At 42.5% G+C, this 22,221-nt stretch overlaps 1 protein-coding gene across 1 annotated transcript in view; it reads left to right on the top strand.

The window, feature by feature from the left end:
• Positions 1-13,356: 13,356 nt before the first annotated feature.
• Positions 13,357-22,221, top strand: part of gabrb4 (gamma-aminobutyric acid type A receptor subunit beta4) — a gene marked incomplete at both ends in the record, with an annotated part of 52,051 nt that continues 43,186 nt past the window's right edge. The window contains 2 exons of the mRNA XM_079283974.1: positions 13,357-13,439; positions 15,396-15,490. Coding sequence (XP_079140100.1) covers positions 13,357-13,439; positions 15,396-15,490 — 178 coding nt within the window. The remainder of the gene's footprint in view (positions 13,440-15,395; positions 15,491-22,221) is intronic.

Raw genomic sequence — 22,221 nt, 5'->3', positions numbered from 1 at the left:
GAGAAATGGGTGCCTCAAGGAAGATGATTACAAATGAAAACAAATGTCAAATATTTAACAGACTATATATTACAGATATAGGAGAACACACTTGTGCATTTGTACCTCTGCTGGGATGCTTTTGGAAATGCCTTAAAAGTCACCCAATGAGGTGTTGACCCCGAGTTGCCCCAGTGGAGATCCCTGGTGGCCAATGCATTCAATTCTGGCTTTACTTGGGTGATCCCTGCTGCAACTGTGTGAGTGTATGAAGCTGGACATTTAAAAAAAAATAATAACTCAACTCAGCCAACCTCTCCTTAGTAAATTAAGTAAAAAGAATATTGACTATAATTGTGCCAGGAAAGCTCAATAATAGATGTATTTTATTATTGGACATTTTATCCATAAAGTCCACGCTGCCGCGCGCTCTATTCGGGCAAAGCAGCCGCCTGAATGCTAAAAGGATGAGGCAAGCGTGCCGGTCGTTTTCTCGTTTCGGCCACTTTGGATTTCATCCAAGAAACAAACTATGAAACGCACATGGACCATGGATGTATTGACAAGCAGCTCTCCTCCTTCTGTCTCTGGACTGATGGCAGACGCTACAGTGACTCACGTCCGTCTCTCGAGGAACAAGTGGTACTACAAGAAAGTACGGGCCGGGGCCAGTCCATTGTCCTGCTCATTTCATCACATCTCTGCAACACAATACATAGACGTCTTTGTCTGACATAACGTCACCATGGTGACTTCTTCACATTCTGATGTTCAGTACATTTTTTGATTATTTTTTACTGAAGTTCTGGCCAGATCTCCAAAAATATATTAGACATTAGGATTAAACATTCTTTTTGGGCTTAATGCTCATTCGGTAACTGAACTGGTGAAAGCATTTAGCACCATATACATATGCATATACACATGTTCTGTTGATGGACACCATTCTCCCACAATGCAATGCACAAAGGAAATGGAAGATCTGCACGCAGCTGAAGAAAGTTAATGAATGGTGGTGAGACACTAACTGCTAAAACAATATATTATGACAACTATTATGGAGTGCATACTGTAAATAATTGGTATGTAAGATTTGGGACACCAACACATGAATTATGTTGTCTTTTAAACCAGCTAATGGCGAATGGCTAGCAGGACGAGACGCATTTTAATATTGATCGAATTAATCAAATCCTATGGTAGACGAAGTACTGTAGGTCTGAAATTGTACTTATGTAATAAGCGGGGTCGACCGTGGCTTACTGGGTAGAGAGGGTTGTCTGCCAAGGTCACCGGTTCGATCCTCGGCTGCACCGTGTTCTGTGTCGAAGTGTCCCTGAGCAAGACACTGTACCCCTAACTGCTCCCCGGGCGCCTGTCACTGGCAGCCCACTGCTCCCTATATATACAGGGATGGGTCAAATGCAGAGAATAATTTCCCCACTGTTGGACTAATAAAGGAATGTTTCTTTCTTTTTCTTCTAATATGTGTATTATTGTCAGTACTGACATCAAATGGTGCCATTTCTAAGATAAAGAAGGGACATGTTTAACATCCAGCCTCTCCTTCCCTCGCTGTATCCATTTATTGATCTCATCACAATCGGAGAGGCCGTAGTAAATTATAAGTTATAAACTCTGGGGTCACACACACTGCCTTTCTCAGCTTAGGTTTACAAAACAAAAGGCTTCTTGCAAATATTGGCTATTTCAAAGCAATGCCTTAATTCCATTAGCAAGGGCGACAGCTGCAAAGTGACAGCATCCCATTCATTATCTATGCAGATGAAGAGAGAGGGAAGACGGCGAGAAATCTATTGGAAAGTGTCAACAACATAATTGAAAGTGGCTATGTGCCACTACAACTATTCATATGTTGGTGTCAAACACAAGGTGCATCATGAGAGTGAATATATTTGTAGCCATGCTAGTGGCTCCAGTCTCCTCTCTGCTGGTAGGATCTCAGCTGGAGAGGGCACCTGGTAGTAGATTCATCACTTCTGGAATACAAGTGGCCATCACCGAGTCAGTCAACAGCTTATATGATTAAAAAAAGAAGAAATAAAACGTGTCCTTGCATGTTTGTTAATTTGCGCTCTGCTGCATCTATTGCCAGTACATGAGCAAATGTGTTGGCCAGGTAACAGACCTCTCCTTGTGCAGATGTGTTTAAGCAAGGGAGACAGTGAGCCGCTCTTTCCTCTTTGAAAGTGACACTGGTGCTATTCCTGCTGCTGATGGGATCACAGGGCTGAAATAAGAGAGAGATGCAGCATGTTGTAGTACACCACAGCAGTCTAGTACCTGTGTGATTTAAGATATTAATGTCCAGGACGTCAGCAATGGCAGTTGCCGATAAATGGTGTAGTGTATACCCTCACATAGATTACAAGATAATGGGTCTGATGCCTAAAAGGGCCCTCGTCCTACCTGATCACAATGGTGTCATGATGGCTTCCATGTGTGGTCTTCAACATGAAGATGTTTTTTCAGAAGGACTTTTGACTCTCCAGAAATGTTTAGTGGAAACCATAGAGAGAGGCATTTGTCTGAGGATTTCCTTCAGGCTCATCGCCCAGTCATAAGTAAGCTTATAAATAAATCGTACAACTTATCAACTGGTGGATAATGATTGAACATCATGTTGATTTGATGGCGTTTTGGTAACCAGTCATCCTGTGAGGTCAGAGGGTTTTTCAAAAGTCATTGAATACTAAATACCTGTCTTGGCCCCTGGCTGTGATTTAACTTAAGGGTGTTCACACCAGTTACAGTAAAAACACAATATAATTGTTCAATATGGTTTATTAGCAGTTAATATAATAAGTTTTGATAGAGACTTTGTCCGTGTCTTGGTTGAATAGTACTCTTGACTCCACTACTCTCCACAAGACATGGTGGTGGTGGTAATTGTGGGTCATTATACATAAGCCACCTGCAACAGTAGCCCACCACTGTCTCTGCTCCCTCATCCATTAATCATGATTATATTAATAAACAGGGCTTGGTGTCCCTCTCCTGAGACCGACCTTTGGTACATGTCAGCCAGTAACATAAAATAGCATAGCTAGTGTGGAGTGCAGCGGCTAAGCTCATTGTTCTGGTCCTGAGTGTGTGGGCACAGAGTAATTTATTTGTCCATCTGAGTGGCTGAGGAGTTACGAAGGCCTCCCTCAGAAGCGTGGGTTTGCCTGCTTCCAGACTGTTGTTGGCCTTGGGGGGGGGCTAAATAGTTAGCCTGCATGGTTTCTGTAGGAGGCTCCAGAGTCTCCGTCTAATCAAAATCTCAGCCACGGAAGGCTTGACTGCGTTCTTGGGAGTACCAAAGGATGGCTTTAGCTTGATGGCAAAGTCGGGGAAGCAGGCATAGTTGTAACAGAGAAGGGAAAATGTTGGTGTTGTCTAGCCATCTGTGGAGGTGCACCAATGGAGCTGCCAGCCAGGCCACACCAAAGGTTATGAAGGCAAGTTGGGCTGTAGACTGAGATGTGATTAATGGCTTCAGTCCTGATACAACTGGCAAGGTGGAAGCCTGTAACAGAACTGAAGCAACATGGCAAAGTCAAAGTATTAGGCCCCTGAGATGATGTTTGAGATTGTGGTAGTTTTCCATGTTGGCCTTTAGCTAGTTACAGGTTACTAGTTACAGCTAGCTGCAGCCCTGGAACATGGGCATTTTGGTAGAAACTGATAAGTGTGTCCACAGAAGTGGACGAGTTGACAGAAAAGGGCATGTTGGCAGATCGCCTGTGATTTGCTGTTTGTGTTAAGGGAAGGTTTGGTCAGCAGGCAGCTGTGTCTGAAGAAATGCTCTGAACCATGACATGTGCTGTACATTTCTGTTCCATAAAACGGCAAAATTACCCTCATTTCAATTGATGAGCATTATTAACTAAAGGTATAGCGCTCGACAGTAAGGGTTGCCAGGTTGCCGTGTCAACCATTTAGAGAAATTTGCAACAAAGTTTTGGCTTTTTTTACATCAAACATCAAACAGCAAACCACAAAATAAATAAATTCTTAATAGTTGTTGCGTTACTGTAACTTGAAAATTGCTGTTACACACACTGGTTTGGTGCATTTACTCGTGTGCACACGGGCATTAGAGGCAATGGTGATGCAAACTTAAGTTGTTTGACCGTGGGGTGAAAAGTTCACCCCAAAATGGATTCAACAGACAAAGAACCAGATGAACCTGAGCGTAAAAAACAAAAAGGAAAATTTGTGAAGCCTCGGGAGGCGAAGCGTCTCGGCATCTTCGAGCTCTAAAGTATTGCAAAGCATGTACAACAGTGACACATCAAGTTCAGCAGTTCAAGATAGCACATCGTACAGAACCACGGGGGCCAGACAAACACTGGAGCTCAAAGCAACATGCGTGGGCAGCTCAACGACATAATGAGGTGGAGGCTGCAAGAGCTGGCACACCCGTTGACGGGCCGACCAACACCGCTGCTCACAAGGTTGTCATTATGCTGACGGAGAGCCGCATGCTACATGCTATGAATGAATACTTATTACAGGGGAAATGATCTCCTGATTCCAAAGAGGAAAGCAACGATTAGAAGACAAAATTATGTGTTGCAGAAACATGTTCTTTTTGCTTTCCCATCCGATAGCTAAAGATTTACCCGGTGGATGTCCTGCCTCCCAGGTTGGGAACCACTGTCATATCATTTAACAAGTGGGGATGCTGGGTAATGAATCACGTCGTCATTGCAACGCTATAGTGTTGTTGTGACACCGTTAAGTTTGGGCACAACACTTAAAGTTCAATTTTCACGGACAATAATTTATATACAGAGATAATGCAGCAATATTTATCTCTTAGTGGTATTCGGATGTTAATAGAACAAGTAAAATGAAACAGTATATGTTGCTGCTGGTCAGAAATCTATAGGTTTGATGCATCAGAGGGAGCATTTGTCATTATTGGATGATTTAGGTGTTGGTCATGGAAGCATTGTGTCATCAGAACATTTCAACTTCATCATTCGTCAAGCTAAATGTAGATGACAGTGACAGGTGATGAAAACCATCTGCATAAAAGCTTAAAACAAAAGAGAAAAGACAGAACATGGATGAAAATGTTTTATTTTTAGGATCTGGGTTGTTCACGTATAATGTGAGTGTGGCGCTCCGTTCATTTGATGTTTTCATTTAGCACTTTAAAGTACAGATGAATAAATTCACAAAATGATGTTGACACAAGCATACTGTTTTTATCAGAGGTAGATAATATATTCACCGACTGCTTCAGTGACGCAAAACCAAAAACTGCGAAGACGGCACTTTTTCTTCCAGATGCTATACAGACCAGTAATATAATAAGAGGCTTTTACAAATACTGAAATATAATCAATTTCACTGACATTTCATTTCAGTAGAAAAGTGTCCCTGTTTTATTTGAATTCTTCAGTTTTATTAATTTGGAGACTACATTTTCATTGAAAAGTGCAATTTATGTTGATTTCAGGAGTGCGTGCCACACGTCCAGATATTTATAATGAAAGAAAGGCGGTGAAAGCACAGGGGCTCAAGGTCAGCGTACAACCGCAGCTGATTCAGAAACGAATATCAGGCTGAATAATGTCTGCAATAAATAAAATCTCCACATTACTGTAAAGGGGTAATAAGTAAGATTTGACTGCTGCACCAAATGACCATAGTATATCTGCGCTGGGTTGATAGGATTATTGATCAGTACAAGTGAATCAACACAACTCATCAAGGTCCTGGATTTTCTCTCTATTTGGAAATTGAATCTTCCTGTTCATTGAAATCTCAAGACATTTCCTCCCTCCTGCATATACTTCCATTTTCACCTGCCTCGAGATGGAGGAGGGTGTCGTGAGCAACCGACCGGCATCACGAGAGAAATAGTGCCTTTCTTTGTGTTCCTGCAGCTAATCATTCTATTTTCTTTTATAACTCCACTCCCAGGTGGTTCTAGTGTCTCAGAAATAATTGGGATTTCTGAATGGACTCTATGTCAGCCGCAGCAGCTGGTAGTCGTTCTCCAGGAGGTGTGCTTGATGGAGACCTTTGACCTGAGGACATTGCTGAGAACCTCCTGCCTGCTGGAAGACAGTGAGACGAGTCACAGCAACTTCTAAAGCTGTGTAAACCTCTCATTTCATGATGTAAGTCAGTATGAGGTGCTAAATCCTTCATCACAGCAGTTGTTTCAAGTATGAACAGAGCCCTCTCTTTCCATGCGTAATGCTAAGCTAAGCTAACCGGCTGCTTGCTGTATATTTACAGCACTGAGTTCATTTGCTCATGACAATCTTTGCTTGTGATTACAAGAAACATTAAGATTGTGGACGGGAAAGGCCTCAGAAATGCACCTCTAATATCTCACCTGCATGTCACCGTTAAGCCTGGCGTGTAATGTCCAGCTATAAAAAAACAAACATGATAGTGTCCATCCATGGCTCATTTAGCAAATAAGATGATATCTCTTCGCGTACCTGCCTGACAAAGTCACAGAGCCTCCCACTAATTTGCTTTATGACTTACTTCTCTGTCCTTGCGTGATAGGCTATGATAGTCACCTCATCTTGTAACTTCTTGGCAGCTGTGCGCCATCTCATCAATTAAAAACTCCCCAGTGGAGGATCGGATCCCAAAAGGAATTACTAAAAATTGATTATCCAATTATGATCTGCTTACAGCTGTGTAATTATACTTGACCACAGTTCGTCCTGCTGTGTCACGAGGGGCTCGCTGGAGTCCATCTCTTTTTAATTAACCTGAATGAATGTGGCCCAAAAACTTCACAGAATGGGCTGATGCATTGGTCCGAGTTGAAGTTATGAAATGACCGGTCCCGTGTGAGCCCCAACCTGTGACATTTCCCCGACTAATCATAGCTCGTGTTTGTTGATTTCTGAAAATAGCTTCAACTCATTTCTGTCACAAGTGAATGTCAACACTCATCTGTGCCTGTTTCATTTGGACTGCATTGCTATTTCAACAGGGAGCAAATGAAAAGCAACATCACAGGCTCTTTTAAAGGTGTTTTTTTAGCAAATGTCCTTTTTTCAGGGAATGTTAACACAAATCATAAAAGAGACAGCAACTCAAATGTGAAAATAGCAGAATTAACTGACACAACGTGAAGCGTTGTACCTGAAAAATGGAGCATACACAGTCTACATCCGGCTTAATGGACAGGACACATCCTGATGGAAGGTGGTTCAGTTCCTGGGAGAGTTCCCTGCTCTTGTTTCTGATTGGAGGAGGAGAAAGAGAAAAACAACAACCTTTTAGTCCAAAATGGACAGACAGACACGTAGGCTTATCGTGTTTTAATGCTTCTGCTTGTCGCTGTTGATTTATCTTCTCTATTTGTTTGTTAACTGAACACTCCGCGCTCTGTGCTTCCTGCACCTACAGCTCCTTGCATCACTATGTTAACTCCACTTTATGGACCTAAAAGCTTTTCAATGCATCTCAAAATATTTATGAATCCAAACACACTTCTTTTGCTTCGGCAACTGAGTGTCGGCAGTGAATGCAGCAGGAACCAACCTCATATTTGCCGAGTCAAGCAGAAAAGTCCATTCGAGCAGTGCGAGAGACTATTGACTTGCTATTGGGAGGATGGCTAATGGCACTGAAAGAACATGTTTTTGTGCGGGAGTGGATTAGGTTATCCCACCAGCTCATAGTGTGCTGTGCCACTTCTTTTTTTTTTTAAACGAGCAGGATTGTATAATTTTGAGGGACAAATAATTATTGCATGTATCTATGTGTGTGTGTGTGTGTGTGTGTGTGTGTGTGTGTGTGTGTGTGTGTGTGTGTGTACTTTGTTACTGCAAAGGAAATGACAGAGCATTGTATTATTTCCCATCTACATCCAGACCTCATATTTTTGAATGCATTAACTCCTTGGCTATTGCAAGTGCATCTCCAATGCCAGTCACATTCCTTTGAATTTTCAAAGAGAGAGCGAGAGAGAGAGAGAGAGAGAGAGAGAGGAGGGAGGAGGTACGGGGGTGAGGGTGCAAGGTGGCTACTCCTCACTCTTTGTGGCTCTGTGCTTGTTTAAAAAAAAAAAAAATCTTAAATGCAGCTTTGTGCACTGGAAAGCCTCTGCTTGCTGAATTTTAAAATACCTTTGACTCCATTGTTTTCTTTCCCCCCCCCCCCCCCCCCTCCTGTGTGTATACAAGCTGCAAGCAGTCACGCAGCTGTTTCCATGGCAATATCTATCTGTGTGAGGAATTCATTAACCCTTTCTCGTTGGGGTTCCGTGTAGCTTTTTGCTTTGGTGTTGACATTCAGTGTTTTGCATGCTTTGGAGACAACTGAAGGCTGTTGCATCAGGCTTTGACATTTCAATTTGAAGGAAAACTGAAATGAGGACACTTTGAATGCAAATAAGGGAATTACATGAGTTGCCCTTTTGCCAGAGGAATACGAGAGTGACCAAATGAAGCCTCCACCTTACTGCTATAAGCCGTCCTCGCCGAGAGGAATACATTGAGAGCGTGTTTGATAAAAGATAAATCAATGGCGTGCTGAAATCCATCTAGCCGAAAGACATGTGTAATATAAAAAATACATGCAGTGTGCAGAAACAAAGAGGGATCTATGACATACACATGCAGACTGCGTGTACCTATACACACAAGCAAAGGCAAACAAGCACACTTGCATATACGCTCATTCTCAAGAGGGAGAGCGAGGGTGACTAAGTTTTCTCACTTGGAGGGATTAAGCTGCTTACATTGCATGTAATTGCACAAACTGCACAGAATCATTTTTTTTTACGGAGAGTGGTGTGACACATCCAACCTTTTGCTTAATCTGATTAGTATTGTTCAGACCCCCTGACGACAAGCACCTCATGTCATCGCTATTGATCATTTTGAAATATGTATTACATTTTCCCTGCCTGTCCTTAAAGGGCCACGAACTCTCTTGTTTATGGTCAATCAGGACGTGTTCATTAATTTCCAATTATGTTGGAACATTGATAGATTGCTGTGAGCAATTTAACACGAGTGTGAAACAAAGTACTACATATTGAAGGTGAATGTCTGTCAATTTTATGTCTGTGTTTAATAATCATGAATGGATGTCATTCGGTCTGAGGTCATAAACCAATACACAGGATATTCATCTGCCATCCTGCAGTGCACCGCATACAGTGTTATGATCAATAGAGGATATTATTCATGATGCATCAGTCTGGCTTGTTTACATGATTGTGTTTTTTTTCCCTGCAGAAACCTGAGATGGACCAAGCGGAAGCATTAGCATGTGTCCCGTCCCCCCCCCCTATTGTGTGCTTTCTATGGTTTGAGTGTAAACAGCGCTCCTCACGAGTATTTGGAACATTGTGGTGCAGTTCAGCCTCAACGAGCAACACACTGCACTTTGATTGGGCTTTCTGCGGTAGCATAGCAACAATTGCCTGGTAGCCTGCTTCTAGGTAGTGCTTCAGAGCCGTGTGTTTTCAAAGCCTCCAATCTCATCACTGCGGTCAATGGATGGTGTGCTGTTGAAGTTGAACCTTCATTTTCTCAAAGCTTGCCAGGTGTACTGTTACACAGCGGGGAGGCGTGCTCATGCGGCGCTGCTTTGAGCTGCCAGCGTGATCACAGCGTAATATTGCATGGTGAACAGCGGATAATCATCAAGTTTAGTCATACAGTGCATACATGCAGTACGCCTATCACAGATTAAAGCTGACTCACCTGCCTTGGAACTCCCATGTACAGAACCCGGTACAGTGCTTGCATAGATCACAACTTTTAACTTGACTCTGACTTCATCGTCAGATAATTAGGTAGTGGCTCAGGGGGTCAATAAGTTCCCAATTTGAGAGAGGTTTGGATTGTGTGTGGCCGGGGGAATCGAGAGGACTGAAAACACCTGTGGATCTTACAGCGCCGCCGGCAAACTGGGTGTCTCATTGCATACGTTTTGGTTTCCACTTGGTTGTTGCTTCACTTTAAGCAGCATGACGGTGGCTCGGGACAGTTTCCATTGTCCTGGTGAAGTCACATCGACCACTCCTCCATCTGCAATGGCGTGTCCATTGAATAGCCTTAAATGTGATTGGCCACCGCAGGTACCCACCCCATTATTCAAAACTACGATTGGCTAAGTGCCCAGTCAGGGGCGGGACCTTAGTCGGAAACCAACTGTGACGACTAAACCGGACTTTTGTTTATAGGTGACAATTCAATCTTAAACCGGAGAGGTGGCAATGCGATGGAGCAGATGAAGAATGGGCGCCTTTATATTCAATTTGTATGTGATTGGTAGTCATATATATATCTTTTAAATCACAATTTTAAATGCGGTAAAGTAAAAAACTGTAAGATGCTGCAATGTAATTAAACTAGATGTGAGTGGGCCAGTCTGGACACACTAAGTCTGGGCTTGGTAACACAATACACTAAAGACAAAGGTCAACAAGTTCAGCCAATATTGCAGTCATTCTCTCCAGGCAGTTTTCCTGCTCTGCTTTTCCAACACAAGGCGAGACAGCCGGGATTCAACCAGTAGAGGAGAGCCCTCTCACAGTGAGGTGGACCAAACATGAACTCAAGCTGTCGTTTCACCTCGCGGTTACACACTGCGTTGCCTTGAATGAAACCTAACTTCTCCATGAGAAGCCCTGATTGTGATCTCTGATCAAAGGGAATAAGCAACGTCCCACAACAGATTAGCATTCAGCGAACCCTCGTTAAGTCAGCCCCGTTTACCAAACACACACATTCACTTATGTCACTGGCTAATGGTGAAGTTGCCTGAAGAAAGGATGAAACATGTTGAAACGTCTCTAAACACATCCGTTAAATATATCATCTGTTACTTAGAGGATTGGGGTGTGTGACAGATATGGACAGCGGGAGGAACAGGGAGTGACTGGAAGGCAATGCATTAACCATGTGATACTATTTATATCATAGGAGCATGGGTGACCCAGTAACTCACGTGTGTTATGCAACATATGAATGGAGCAAAAAAAGAACATCCCAGGGGCTGGGATCTTCTTGTCATAGATGCCAATTAAAGATAATTGCAGTAATCAGGGAATGCTGTGAACAGGAGCACTATCGAGAGCGGGGCCGACTATGGCGCAAAAACACGGACTGAGCATGCCCAGATGTTGAAGGGATCAACATGGTGCCACATGTAATTGTAAGTATGTAATTGCAATGCCATTCATTTTTGAAAATGACTTATGATTGGGGGATTGAATATAGTCATGTTAAAAGGCCGTATCTCTTCCGACGTTCGAGCACGGATAAGCCAAAATACAAATGTATAATCATTCTACTTTTTGTTTTTTGTTTTACATTGACACTCAAATAAGTAATACAAAAATAAAAATCATCGTTCATACACAACACATGTTTCTTCTTTGCCATTTCATAACCCACTTGTTCAGTGCTGTGACATCACCTATGGGAGGGACAAACTGAATTCTACTCATATGGGTTCGGATGACTGCAGAGAACAGTCAAAAGCAACAAATACCTGTTGAGTATTAACATGTTTTTAAAAAAAAGCTATTGACTGATTGTTTCATCACAGTGGCCCTGACAATGATGGTGATGATGAGGACAATGATGATGAAGCAAAAAGTAGTGTGAGTGTGATAACCCTGACATGCCACATTTCTTTTGCATGTATTATTATAGGCTAAATGCCCCCCCCCCACACACACACACACACACACCACCACAACCCCATCATAACAGAAATGGCTCCATGGTACATCAGTTGCTGTCTGCTTTTGTCCCACTGACACCCCGGTGGTGACAGCATCGGGTCTACTCCTTTAAATGAGCCTTTGCGCATAGCCTTCGAATCACCACAACTGCATCAGTGCTGGCTGGGTTGCTTAGCAACTGGACAGCACAGAGATCCCTGAAGAAAGCCTCCTCCTCTGAACAAAACACAAGCTTGTGTGATTCTTCAATTGTGGTGTGCGCCTTAGCAGTTTCCAGTAAGGATGTGTTTGCTTCAAATACATAGGCGCGAGTCCTGGCTCGCAATAAGGAATTAAACGAATAGAAATAGAGAAAAAACATTTTTTTTTTAAGAAAAAGATTGCGCGTGTTCACGCAGTGTGTGCGCGCGTAACTGTGTGTGCGCGCGTAACTGTCTGTGCGCTTGTTTCAACAAAAAAGAATTGTGCCAAAGTGGAAGAAATGCACGAAAACGCACCGGCACACACTCCCAGCATCCTAATGGGTTTCAGAGAGAATAGACAGACGCGATTCAGCGCATGGACACACTGTCGCTAAGGAATTCACCATAGGTGTCCCCCCTTCCCCTCCCCTCGTTCTCTCCCCCTCCAGTAGGCTAGGACATCATTTTAATTTCAACTAGGAACTCAAAAAGACAATCGAAAGGAGACAAGATATCCTCGTCGTGTCTCCTCGGACTGTTGCGTGTCTGTCATTTGCTCAGTGTTTCCACGGGAAGCGGAGCGGACCAACACTAACGTGTTGAAACGCCATTCAGCGTTGGACAGCGCAGGCAAGTGGACTTTTTTTTCCAAATAGGTATACGCATCTTTGACACGATATCCGACGCTGCCACATGCGATACATGCATTATCGTATAAGGGGGCCATACATATTTCTCGGCATCTAATTTCTTATTTTTTTTCCACCAGAGGAGTTATCCATCAGATATTACCCAGTGCTTTTTCAATGTGCATTTTCCCCTCAGTGACTTTGCGCTGATCTACATCATCAGCAGCAGCGGCAACGGGGGGAGGGGGGGGGGGAGAGGGGGGGGGGGGGGGGGGGAGAAAAAAAAAGGGAATGAAGATTTCAATTTTCTTTTTTTTTAACCCACCGCTCCCCTTCAGCCGACCAGCGTCTCCAGCTCAAACAAATATCTTTTAACCAGCATCACGTTGTGGCATAGTCTGGCGCCAGAGCATCGCTGTAACCATGCCTCTTCTGCAGATTTGGACTGGGAAATTTCATCCACCGATTTGATCATCAAGAGGCTGCCGCTCAGTCATTCATGCCAGTGTTTGTTTTTTTAAGGGGAAGAATACTTGTCATCACTTTCAAAAGTATTGTGTATGCTGTTTTTTGAGCAAGATGTCTGATCTTCTGGTGTTGGTCGAGGGGCTCTGTGACCTGCACGGATTTCCATAGCCGGGGAAAACAGCGGGGGCCAATTACGAGATTTTAAAAAAAGAAAGAAACAACAACAACCCAAGAAGCCTAAATACAATGAACACATCGCACGCGTAGATGTAGGTTAGTTTCTTCGACATTTTTAAAAGGCAATTATTTTTTTAATTGCCCGTTTTTACTTTGTGAATTTTCTGGAGGACCACTGGACTGGTTGGATTATAGAAACTATATCTAAGGATTTGTGGAGATGTTGGGTCGTCAAGAAGATAAATTATGTGGAATTGTCTCTGCTCTGGCGGCTTTGTCCTTCTTCTTCTGCTTTGTTCAAAGGTAAGAAAACGTCGCTTGGACCAAAGAAAGAAAAAAAATTTCCCGTCCACACCAACAGACGTGGTTGCCGGTCAATAAAAGGCTGAGATGTGGCAAATCGCACCCAGGCCTACTTATTAGGGGCATTGCTGCTGATATATGCTCTATTAGAAGGAGCTGTAGCGCGCGCGAGCGTAAAAACATGCGCGTGCACAGGATCAAGCCTATTGTGAAATGTTATACTCCCGATATCAAAATGGGGATATACACATATGTGTACTGGAAAGGGCGACTCTAAGTATGTTGCCTATAAAGTGGCTGCCCTCAGTAGGCTACAGTAGTGTTGGCCGATGATTAGCTGATGGGATCGATCAGCCGACGATCGATTGATTACTCCAGGGTAAGCAGCCAGATGCAGCCTATGTCTCCAGTGCTGTGGCAACACTGTCCGAAAGCTTACTTATTGTATTCATCTCTAAAAACGCAAATCCTATTCATATATGCTACGTGATTGCCCATTTTATTGACCGGAACCAAATCAATTAAAAAAAGAAATCCCTTTTCTAATGTTTTAAAGACAGCAGGCAGGGTGTAAGAGTTAATACGGTCTTGTCTAGTGTCTAGTTCTTGAGGTGTTTCGCCTACAGTATGAATTGCTGCACAGGCCTAAAAGAACATCACCACACTCCCAATCTCCAGCTCAATCCCTTTATTGTTTTGTTGTTAAAGGCACTGATACATATCCCTCCTGGCCCACTCCTTTTCCTGGGCTGCAGTAACCTGCAGCCTCACTTATGAGATGCAGGTGCTCAGCTCAACTGGGTCGCACCTTTTATTTTATTTTTTGACATTTTGAGCCCATTGCAATAACCCGGAATAACAAAAGAAAGGGGCATCATCTCGCATGTGTTTCAGGTGTCATTGATATTCTGCTCATAGTGATGCTCTCAGGTGTCAAACCCCGGCCAGCCTGATGAACAGCTGCACTATGAGCTAATTGAACAGTGCTTCTGTGACTGAGCCGCGGGCTAGTGCTCCTATCAGGGGAGCAATTTTAATTTTAACCCCCCCCCCCCACACACACACACACACGCTCATTGCACACCCTCCCCTTAACAAGGAACCTCAGCTGGAGATCCACTCTCGGTCAGGTGATGCAGGTCATGGCACCAATGTTATAAGTGTCAGTTAGACGAGTGCGGACTCTGTGTTCCTCCCGGGGATAGTCTGTCTCCAGTCCAGGCTCAGACCAGCGAAGCCTCTGACAGCACGATGGGAGGCTGTGTTTAAATACATGGCTCACAAATAAGACTGAGCACCTACTTGTTACGTGAGCGGAAAAAAACAAAACTATAACATTGTTAATTTCAATGCCACTTTTTTGAAGGACCCACATCAATAAAATGTATTACAACGCAGCTCTTAAACTGATCAGATGAATACACTGTAGGTGGAGTTCCAAAAGGGGGGGGGGGGATGCATACACAAGGCACATTTTTTAACCTTCCCGATGACAACACCACAGTCAGCATGCTTAAATATATCTGTCTGACAACTACTAGCTAAAAATCTTCGCGTGGTGAATGTTTATTCTTCTGTGAGTGTGCCCAGAATGTAAAAATATAACTGAAGTTGACAAAAATTTTGGATGAAATGGATGAAATATGACATACAAATGCTCACTTTAGAAGAAAAGGGATTCTTGGATGAATGTGTGTGTTGTGTGTTGTTTAATGTATCCTAAGTCCTCATTCCCTTTGTCAAATCCTCACCACGTTGGCGTAAGGGCTTCCTCTTCCAATTCATGTCATTGATGTTGAGAACAGAGTAGAGTAGTAATCATTGTTTAGTGCAGTAATCATTTATCGTACAGTTGGTGTGCTGTAGAGGAACAAAATATCTATGACAAAAGTAGTCAATCTTCAGTGTTATCCCACTCCTTAAAATGGCTCTTACACTTGTGGTTTCTCCCCTCAGCTCTTCCACTGGAAGCACCGGAATGTCTCTGGCCAAGACCACCGTGGACAAGTTGCTGAAGGGATATGACATCCGTTTAAGGCCTGATTTTGGAGGTAGGTGTTGCGGCTACGTCCTCTTTGGGGGTCTCTGTTGTCGAGGGGTATATGTGCACGTCAGGGGGTTGTACACCGTGATATTCACGAGTCATCCCTCTGAAATCCGTCGAAGAGGGGGGCCTGTGGCAAAATATAGGGGACGGCTTTGATGTGACTGCTATCGCGTCATTACTATGCATGTATTCGCATATCGAAGATGGCTGCTCCTCGAGAAGTAGAGCACACATGGAGAAGAGCAGTCAAACACGTTGTTCTTTTAAGACCAGGGATGGTGAACGTATTGATTTTTGATACTTTTCTGATCGTCTGATGTTCTGTTTTTCATGGCGTCTTTGTATCACATTGCGGTTTTTCCTGAGCATTTGATTTGCAAATCAGTGAAAGCACTTTTGCCCCATTAACTTTTATCTTTTATCTTTTTACATCCGCTCTTTAGAATAATGGATGATGAATTATTTTGATAATTTGATGAAAATAGAAGGCGTGGGGGAACAACTCATGAGTGTCATTCGGGCTGATTGTTTTGCTAAAACGATTTACCGGTAACCACAATATATGTTAAGCAATATAAAAAATAGTTGTTTTTTTCAACAGCTTACTAGCCTAATGGCTGATGGCTAATGATGTATGACAACAAAGGCCTACTTTAATCAAAATTAAAGGTTTCCAGAAAAACTATTCTTGCAAATTGAGTTTGTCACCTGTATCTACATTGTGTAGGATGAATTTAAAGATGAAGCTTCCTGTTTCATGGTTCTGACATTGGCATCTGGGCTCTGGTCTGTGCAAGGCCACTCACTGAAGACATCATAACTCAGCGCTGACTGACAGCCACACTGATGGCTCTAATTGACGACAGTATATGATTGTACCTAATCATTTCAGCACCAGCTTTTTGGTTTCTGCTGTACACGTGCCCCTAAACTTTGTGTTCAGAAAAGCTTATTGCTATTTTAAAAAACAAAGCAGTGAAACAAAGAGGGCTTTTTACTTCAGGGCATGTTAACGGAGTGTGATGTTAATTTAATGAGTCTGTCGCCACTTGAATTTGCTCTCGCTCTAGTGTTTCATACAAACAAGACATACATATATGGAACGATATCAACATGCTGAAACCTGCTTTCAAAATTGATGACCATCCCTTGTTCAGCCACAATTACTTCAAATCTTAGTCAGAAATAACAGACATGACATTGAACATATTGAAAGAATGAATTTGAATGAATGTAGGGAGAGACAATGTTGCATGACTCACCTGCATAATATCCGAACATGCTCTGCAGTCAGGTTATTAAACAAATCATGATACATGATCATGTTCATTGCCTCAAGAACTTCACATATTTTATTCTGACAGGTTGGCTTTTTTTTTTGAAAGCTAAAAAAATAATTGAGAATATTTGATATTTTTCAAATTTAACGATTTACATTTTTTAGACGGAATTTGGCCGATTATTATCAGTAATATCATATTCAACATATACAATCTAATTCATGGCTATTAGATATACCATTCCCCAGTATCTTCTTTAAATAGGCTTGAGACAGTCAGTTATGCGACCACATCACACTTGATGAGAATGAGAGCAAGCAGTGAAAAGCATCTAGCACCTCCTGATATAACCTTCCCCTGGTTGGGTTCTCTGCCAAAAACAGATGCACTGATGAAGGCTTATGTGCCAAAATGCGTCAGCCTGATGTTAGCCATTGTAAAAATATGTTAAAGTTGAGGTTACGTCTTCGTTCTGTGTTTGGGAGCGCTGCCATTCCAGAGTAGTTTCATAGATTCGGTGGAAGGAAATGAGAGCAAGAACTAAGAAGCAAAGAAATGTCTCCTTCACAACTGTGTAAAACAGTTCAATCAAAAGTAGTTGTGAACATTTCAAATTTAAGAAATTTTCACTTTGCAGCCAATTTCAGTTGGGGAATTATCAGCTTGCTTCTATAACATATTCACACCTTACTCAGCCAGTAAAAAGGCATTTCAAGTCGTGCTTTCATGACAGTTGGCGGCAACTTTAACTAATCTAAATGACTTTAGAGACGTTCTTTTCTTCCTCAGCAGCAACAGTTTCGCTCACTATAGTTCTACTGGTCAAAGCAGACGAAACGACAAACTGTAACCAAGAACTGCTAAAATTGTGTTGCCCATTTTGATATGACGAAAAACGTTTTGTTTGTGAAATCACGATGAATTTTAAAACTATGCACTTATTCTGATCAGACGATTGGGTAAAAGAGGCATATATCTACAGTATTTTTCAGTGTATGCTTCTGAAGATATTTTTCAGTGTAAACTAAATGTTGGCACATTTATTGTATCATTTCACCTCTGTGCAATTCTTTGGTTACTTTCATTTTATATCAAACAAACAACTAATGGATTAACAACAACACCATTTTGTATTACTTAAATAACTGTGAGTTCAGCAAAATCCAAGGAAATGAAAGAGGAAGTGTTTTGATTTTTAGATCGAGATTAAAGTATTTTTTGTATTTTACTTCGTTATTAGCAGGTTTGTAATATTTTAGCGATACCATGACTTAAAAGTGATTTCAACAAACATTTCTACTTCGATGTTGGTTGCTTAACACTTTGTTGGCTGCAGCGCACTATTGTCTACAGCAGCCTGTGAATGCACTGGAGTGGGGAGAGCAAGTTTTAGAGAGTGAGTATCCCAGGCAGAGAGTAACTGTGCTTTACCCTCAGGCCAGGAGAGCTGTAGTCCATCATGTCTTTATCTTTCCAACATCAGTCAGCTACTTCTGTCGTGACACACATTGCTGACGACATTCAGCTCTCGAGATTCAACAGAGAGAGTCTTAATTTGGCACAAAAGTGGACACACACTGGACTGTGGCTCCTAACAGCCTGGCCACCACCCATATTTGATATAAAAACCAACTCAGAGGTGTACATTGCTGGAAAAATATGGCCCTAATGGGCAGAAAGAGTTTGGCAATAATGCTTCTATGTGATCTTAATGATGTGTTGGAGCCTTACCACCAGTATATCTAGATGATATGCCCACTCTGAAGTCAGTCTATTCAGACCCTGCCCTCTTCCACCCTTTGGCCTGTGAGCCAAACTGGAATTCAGGAAATGAGACACAGACCCAGATGGAAGATGTCCCAGAATTCAGGACCTTGCAGGCGAAGTGAATTGTATTTTTTTTGTAATTATAGTTATTATTATTATTAAATTGCAGAAAAAAACTTTTTTTTGATATACGCATTTGAGGTGTGAGAGTGTAAAATCTAATTTATGCATATTAGCATAATATTATTACTACCTAATCCAATACCGGAATTGAAAGATGTGCGTTGTAAGGAGAAATGGCACATGTTTGTATTACACTCTGCCTTCGTCATTGTTATGTGATTATAAGTTACTCTAAGTTGGCATTGGGTACTAAGGAAATAAGGCATATTATAATAGTGATTATAATAAATTATGAAAGATTATAAAGTGTTACAGCTATGGGAATTTGAATACACTATTGTCCTTCCAAAAAAAATTACAGTGAGTGACCAGCAAGTATTATGATAATTGACCATATAAGTCATGTGGTCAGAGTATGTACGAGTGCTTATAACTACACTTATACAGTGCTGTAACCACGATATAACACATTGTAAGAGTTTTTATAATGCATTATAGACATGGAAAGTGCCACCGTAAATGTTTGCTATCTCACTGCTGTTTATCTTCTCCAATTTAATATACAACCCTAATGAAATAAGGATGAACACATTTTACTTCCAGTTTCTCCTGCTGTTATACTTTCTCACACAAATGTCTCTTGTACGCTAGCTTTAACGAGACAATGAATGGGCAAATGCTTTAAAAAAAAAAAGGTATTCTTGGTTAGGCATATGATTCAAGGACATTTGTGAGGATGCGTTTGAGTAATTTGGGCCTGTTTGTCAGTTAAGTTGTGTGGGGAACTAAAGCTTATCGGGAGTGTTGGGAGAGAGATTGGAACACTGGGAACCAACGACTAGTTCTACCATCTCCATTCACGCCTTAGCAGTCTGTTCAAATATCTGTTTTTCTTCATCTGCCCCTTGAATTGTGGATGTTTAAAGTAAATTCATGGCGTCATCACAACAAAGGGCTTGCAGTCCAGCCCCCACGTGGTTTAACAGAGCAAACGTGAGAGCAAAAGTGAAGGAGGGTTTAGAGGGACAAGGACAGGTTTGTCTTGTTTCCTGCACCTTCTCATGCGCGGATAACCATGAGCTGCAAGTTGCTTTGAGCTCCAAACCCAGTAAGGCCCAGTCTCATTTATGTCAAGATAGCAGACAATAATGTCTTTAAATTGCACTGAAACCATCTCCATTTGTGACATGACTTACAATGATAGTGTCTCCAAAACTGCTCGTGGCAGCATCCGTCACAAAACACCAGGGCACCTGGTACCATCAGTGTTGTTGCCAGGAGACCAGAGAATGGCAGACATAGTTCAGACTCAAAGGGTAGAACCTCCTCACAATAACGAACAGGATCGTTTCCTGATTGCTGTGAGCCTTCTTTACCTGTAAGGTCTCCTGTGACGCTGGGGTTCTTGCAAAGCTCTCACTTGTAAACATCCTCCTGTTGAGTTAAACATGTCTTGTTGTTAAGGTATTTATGCTTTTATGGCTGCTAGTTAGACGCATGTGTACAGCTCAGCGACACTCGGGGACATTCTACAACATTTACAGTTTGCTTTGCTTTTCTAGTTTACCCAGCGGAGAGGAGTGAACTACAGCTGCGGTTCGTTAAATGTCCTGACAAAGACCTACTCTGGTCGAAACATGTTGGCTCTTTCAATGATTTAGCCACTTAACAGCTTTTAAATTATTTCCTAACTCGTTGTTCTAAGATTTTGAAGTGCCTGGATTGCTTTCCTGTTTATCCCCCACTACAGCTGGCATAGGGATTCTCATGAGTATCGGCCGAATGCAACTAATGTGCTCTTTTACGTACGATGTGGATTACCAAGAACTCTATTCTCTATTCTAGCACAAAAGCGTAAAGCTTTGCATTTAGTCAAGCTATTTGTTATTAGGATCATTTTATTCTTTTTGTGGGAAAATTTTGATAATAATAAAAGGATAAAATTACAATATCCTTATACTTTGATTTTAAATCTTTCACGGTATTTTTTGGTAAGCAATTTAAAGCTAGGGTTTGTAATGTTGCTAAATTAGCAAGAGTACGCTAGATAAAAAAAAATGATCCAACCGAAAACCCAGCCCAGTGTTGCCATCTCTTCTCCAATGAAAGTAGCAAGCATCACTGGCTCCAAAAGTCCCTAAATCTGGCAAGAAAGTTGACAAGTCGGCAACACTGACAGCCCGTCCTTTCAGGCCACCCTCAAAAGCCACTCCCCCAAAATGATCATTATGACCATAAACACACATGTGGCCCTTTATGGAGGTGTTTTCATCTGACTTTTACGGATTGACAGAGTGGGAAAGAGCCTGTTAAAAAAGTTAAAGTTTGATAAATAAATGTAAAAATAAGATTCTGGTGACGCGCGATGAGTCCAATGATTTCATTCAGACCGAATGGTTGTTCAAGCTTATAAGAAGTCCTGCAACAACCACATATACCAGCTTTCTATCCTTGCTTTTGTCATTTGATTTATTTATTGCTGTCCAAACCTCGCGTTTGTTTGTTTTTTAAGTTTTCCATTATTTCCATTCCCATGCATTTCAATTGAGCTTTTTGTTACACATTAAGAAAGATGCAGAGATTTATTATGCTACAGTTCAGTCGCACATCCGCCCGGCCGTTTGGCAAAATGAAGGTCATGATAATCACAGGAAAACACAAATTCATTCCAACTTCAATTATAGTTTTGTATCTATACGAAATTTCACTGAAACCATGTGTCACTTTTATAATACTCCTCTCATTCACACTGCCTTTCATGCAGACACACAAACACGTAGACCTTTAAGAGTGCTTGAGACGATGCATGTCTCTGCATCTATTGGAGATAAAACTTAGCTGAATTTCAGGAGCAGGACCACACCTCAGCCACTCGCCCACTTCCGGCCACACTCCGATAAATACCTACCCACTCTAAGCCTCGGCACACTCGCGTTTTCTGCACTCGCAACCGGAACACCACGGCAACCGCAACCACGCAGAGGACGCCACCAACCGCCATCGAGAGGGTCCGGGCAGCCAAACCCGCGATCTCCACCTCGCCGACCAGCTGCATCCACCCGCCAGGATCTGACAATACGAAGAGATCTGACAATACGAAGAGTCGGACTCACGGCCGTCCTCCTGTTACTCACATCTCGGCGGCAGAGGGAGACCCGCTACCTCCTGACGTAGACAACGTAAACGTCAATCCAGCTCTCTCCTTCTTCGCTCGCTCCAGACCCAGCTCGGGAACGAGCCCCCGACGACCTGCCTGCCCGGCACGCAGCGCTCAAAGACGCCGCCCCCCCCCCCCCCGTGCTCCAGCCAGGTCCCCCATCGAAGACTCACCAGGTGATCGAAGACGCGCCAGCTGATCTCCAACTCGACCACAGTCCGCCTGCTAAGAGCATCGACGCAACAAGCAAGCCGTGCCAACTCCTCACAACTTTCCCAAAGTCACGTTAGGAAAAAACAAACAAACACAACGTACCTACATGCAAACACACCGGCGTGACGCCAGCGACCGTGACACCACCCCGAAACTCCGCCGCCAACCCACAAAGTTCCGGGTTGCCAGGTCGCA

The sequence above is a fragment of the Melanostigma gelatinosum genome (assembly GCF_949748355.1).
Source record: "Melanostigma gelatinosum genome assembly, chromosome: 14".
Classification (NCBI taxonomy): domain Eukaryota; kingdom Metazoa; phylum Chordata; class Actinopteri; order Perciformes; family Zoarcidae; genus Melanostigma; species Melanostigma gelatinosum.
The sequence above is the reverse complement of the archived record's forward strand: the minus strand, read 5'-3'. Positions and strand labels throughout refer to the sequence as shown.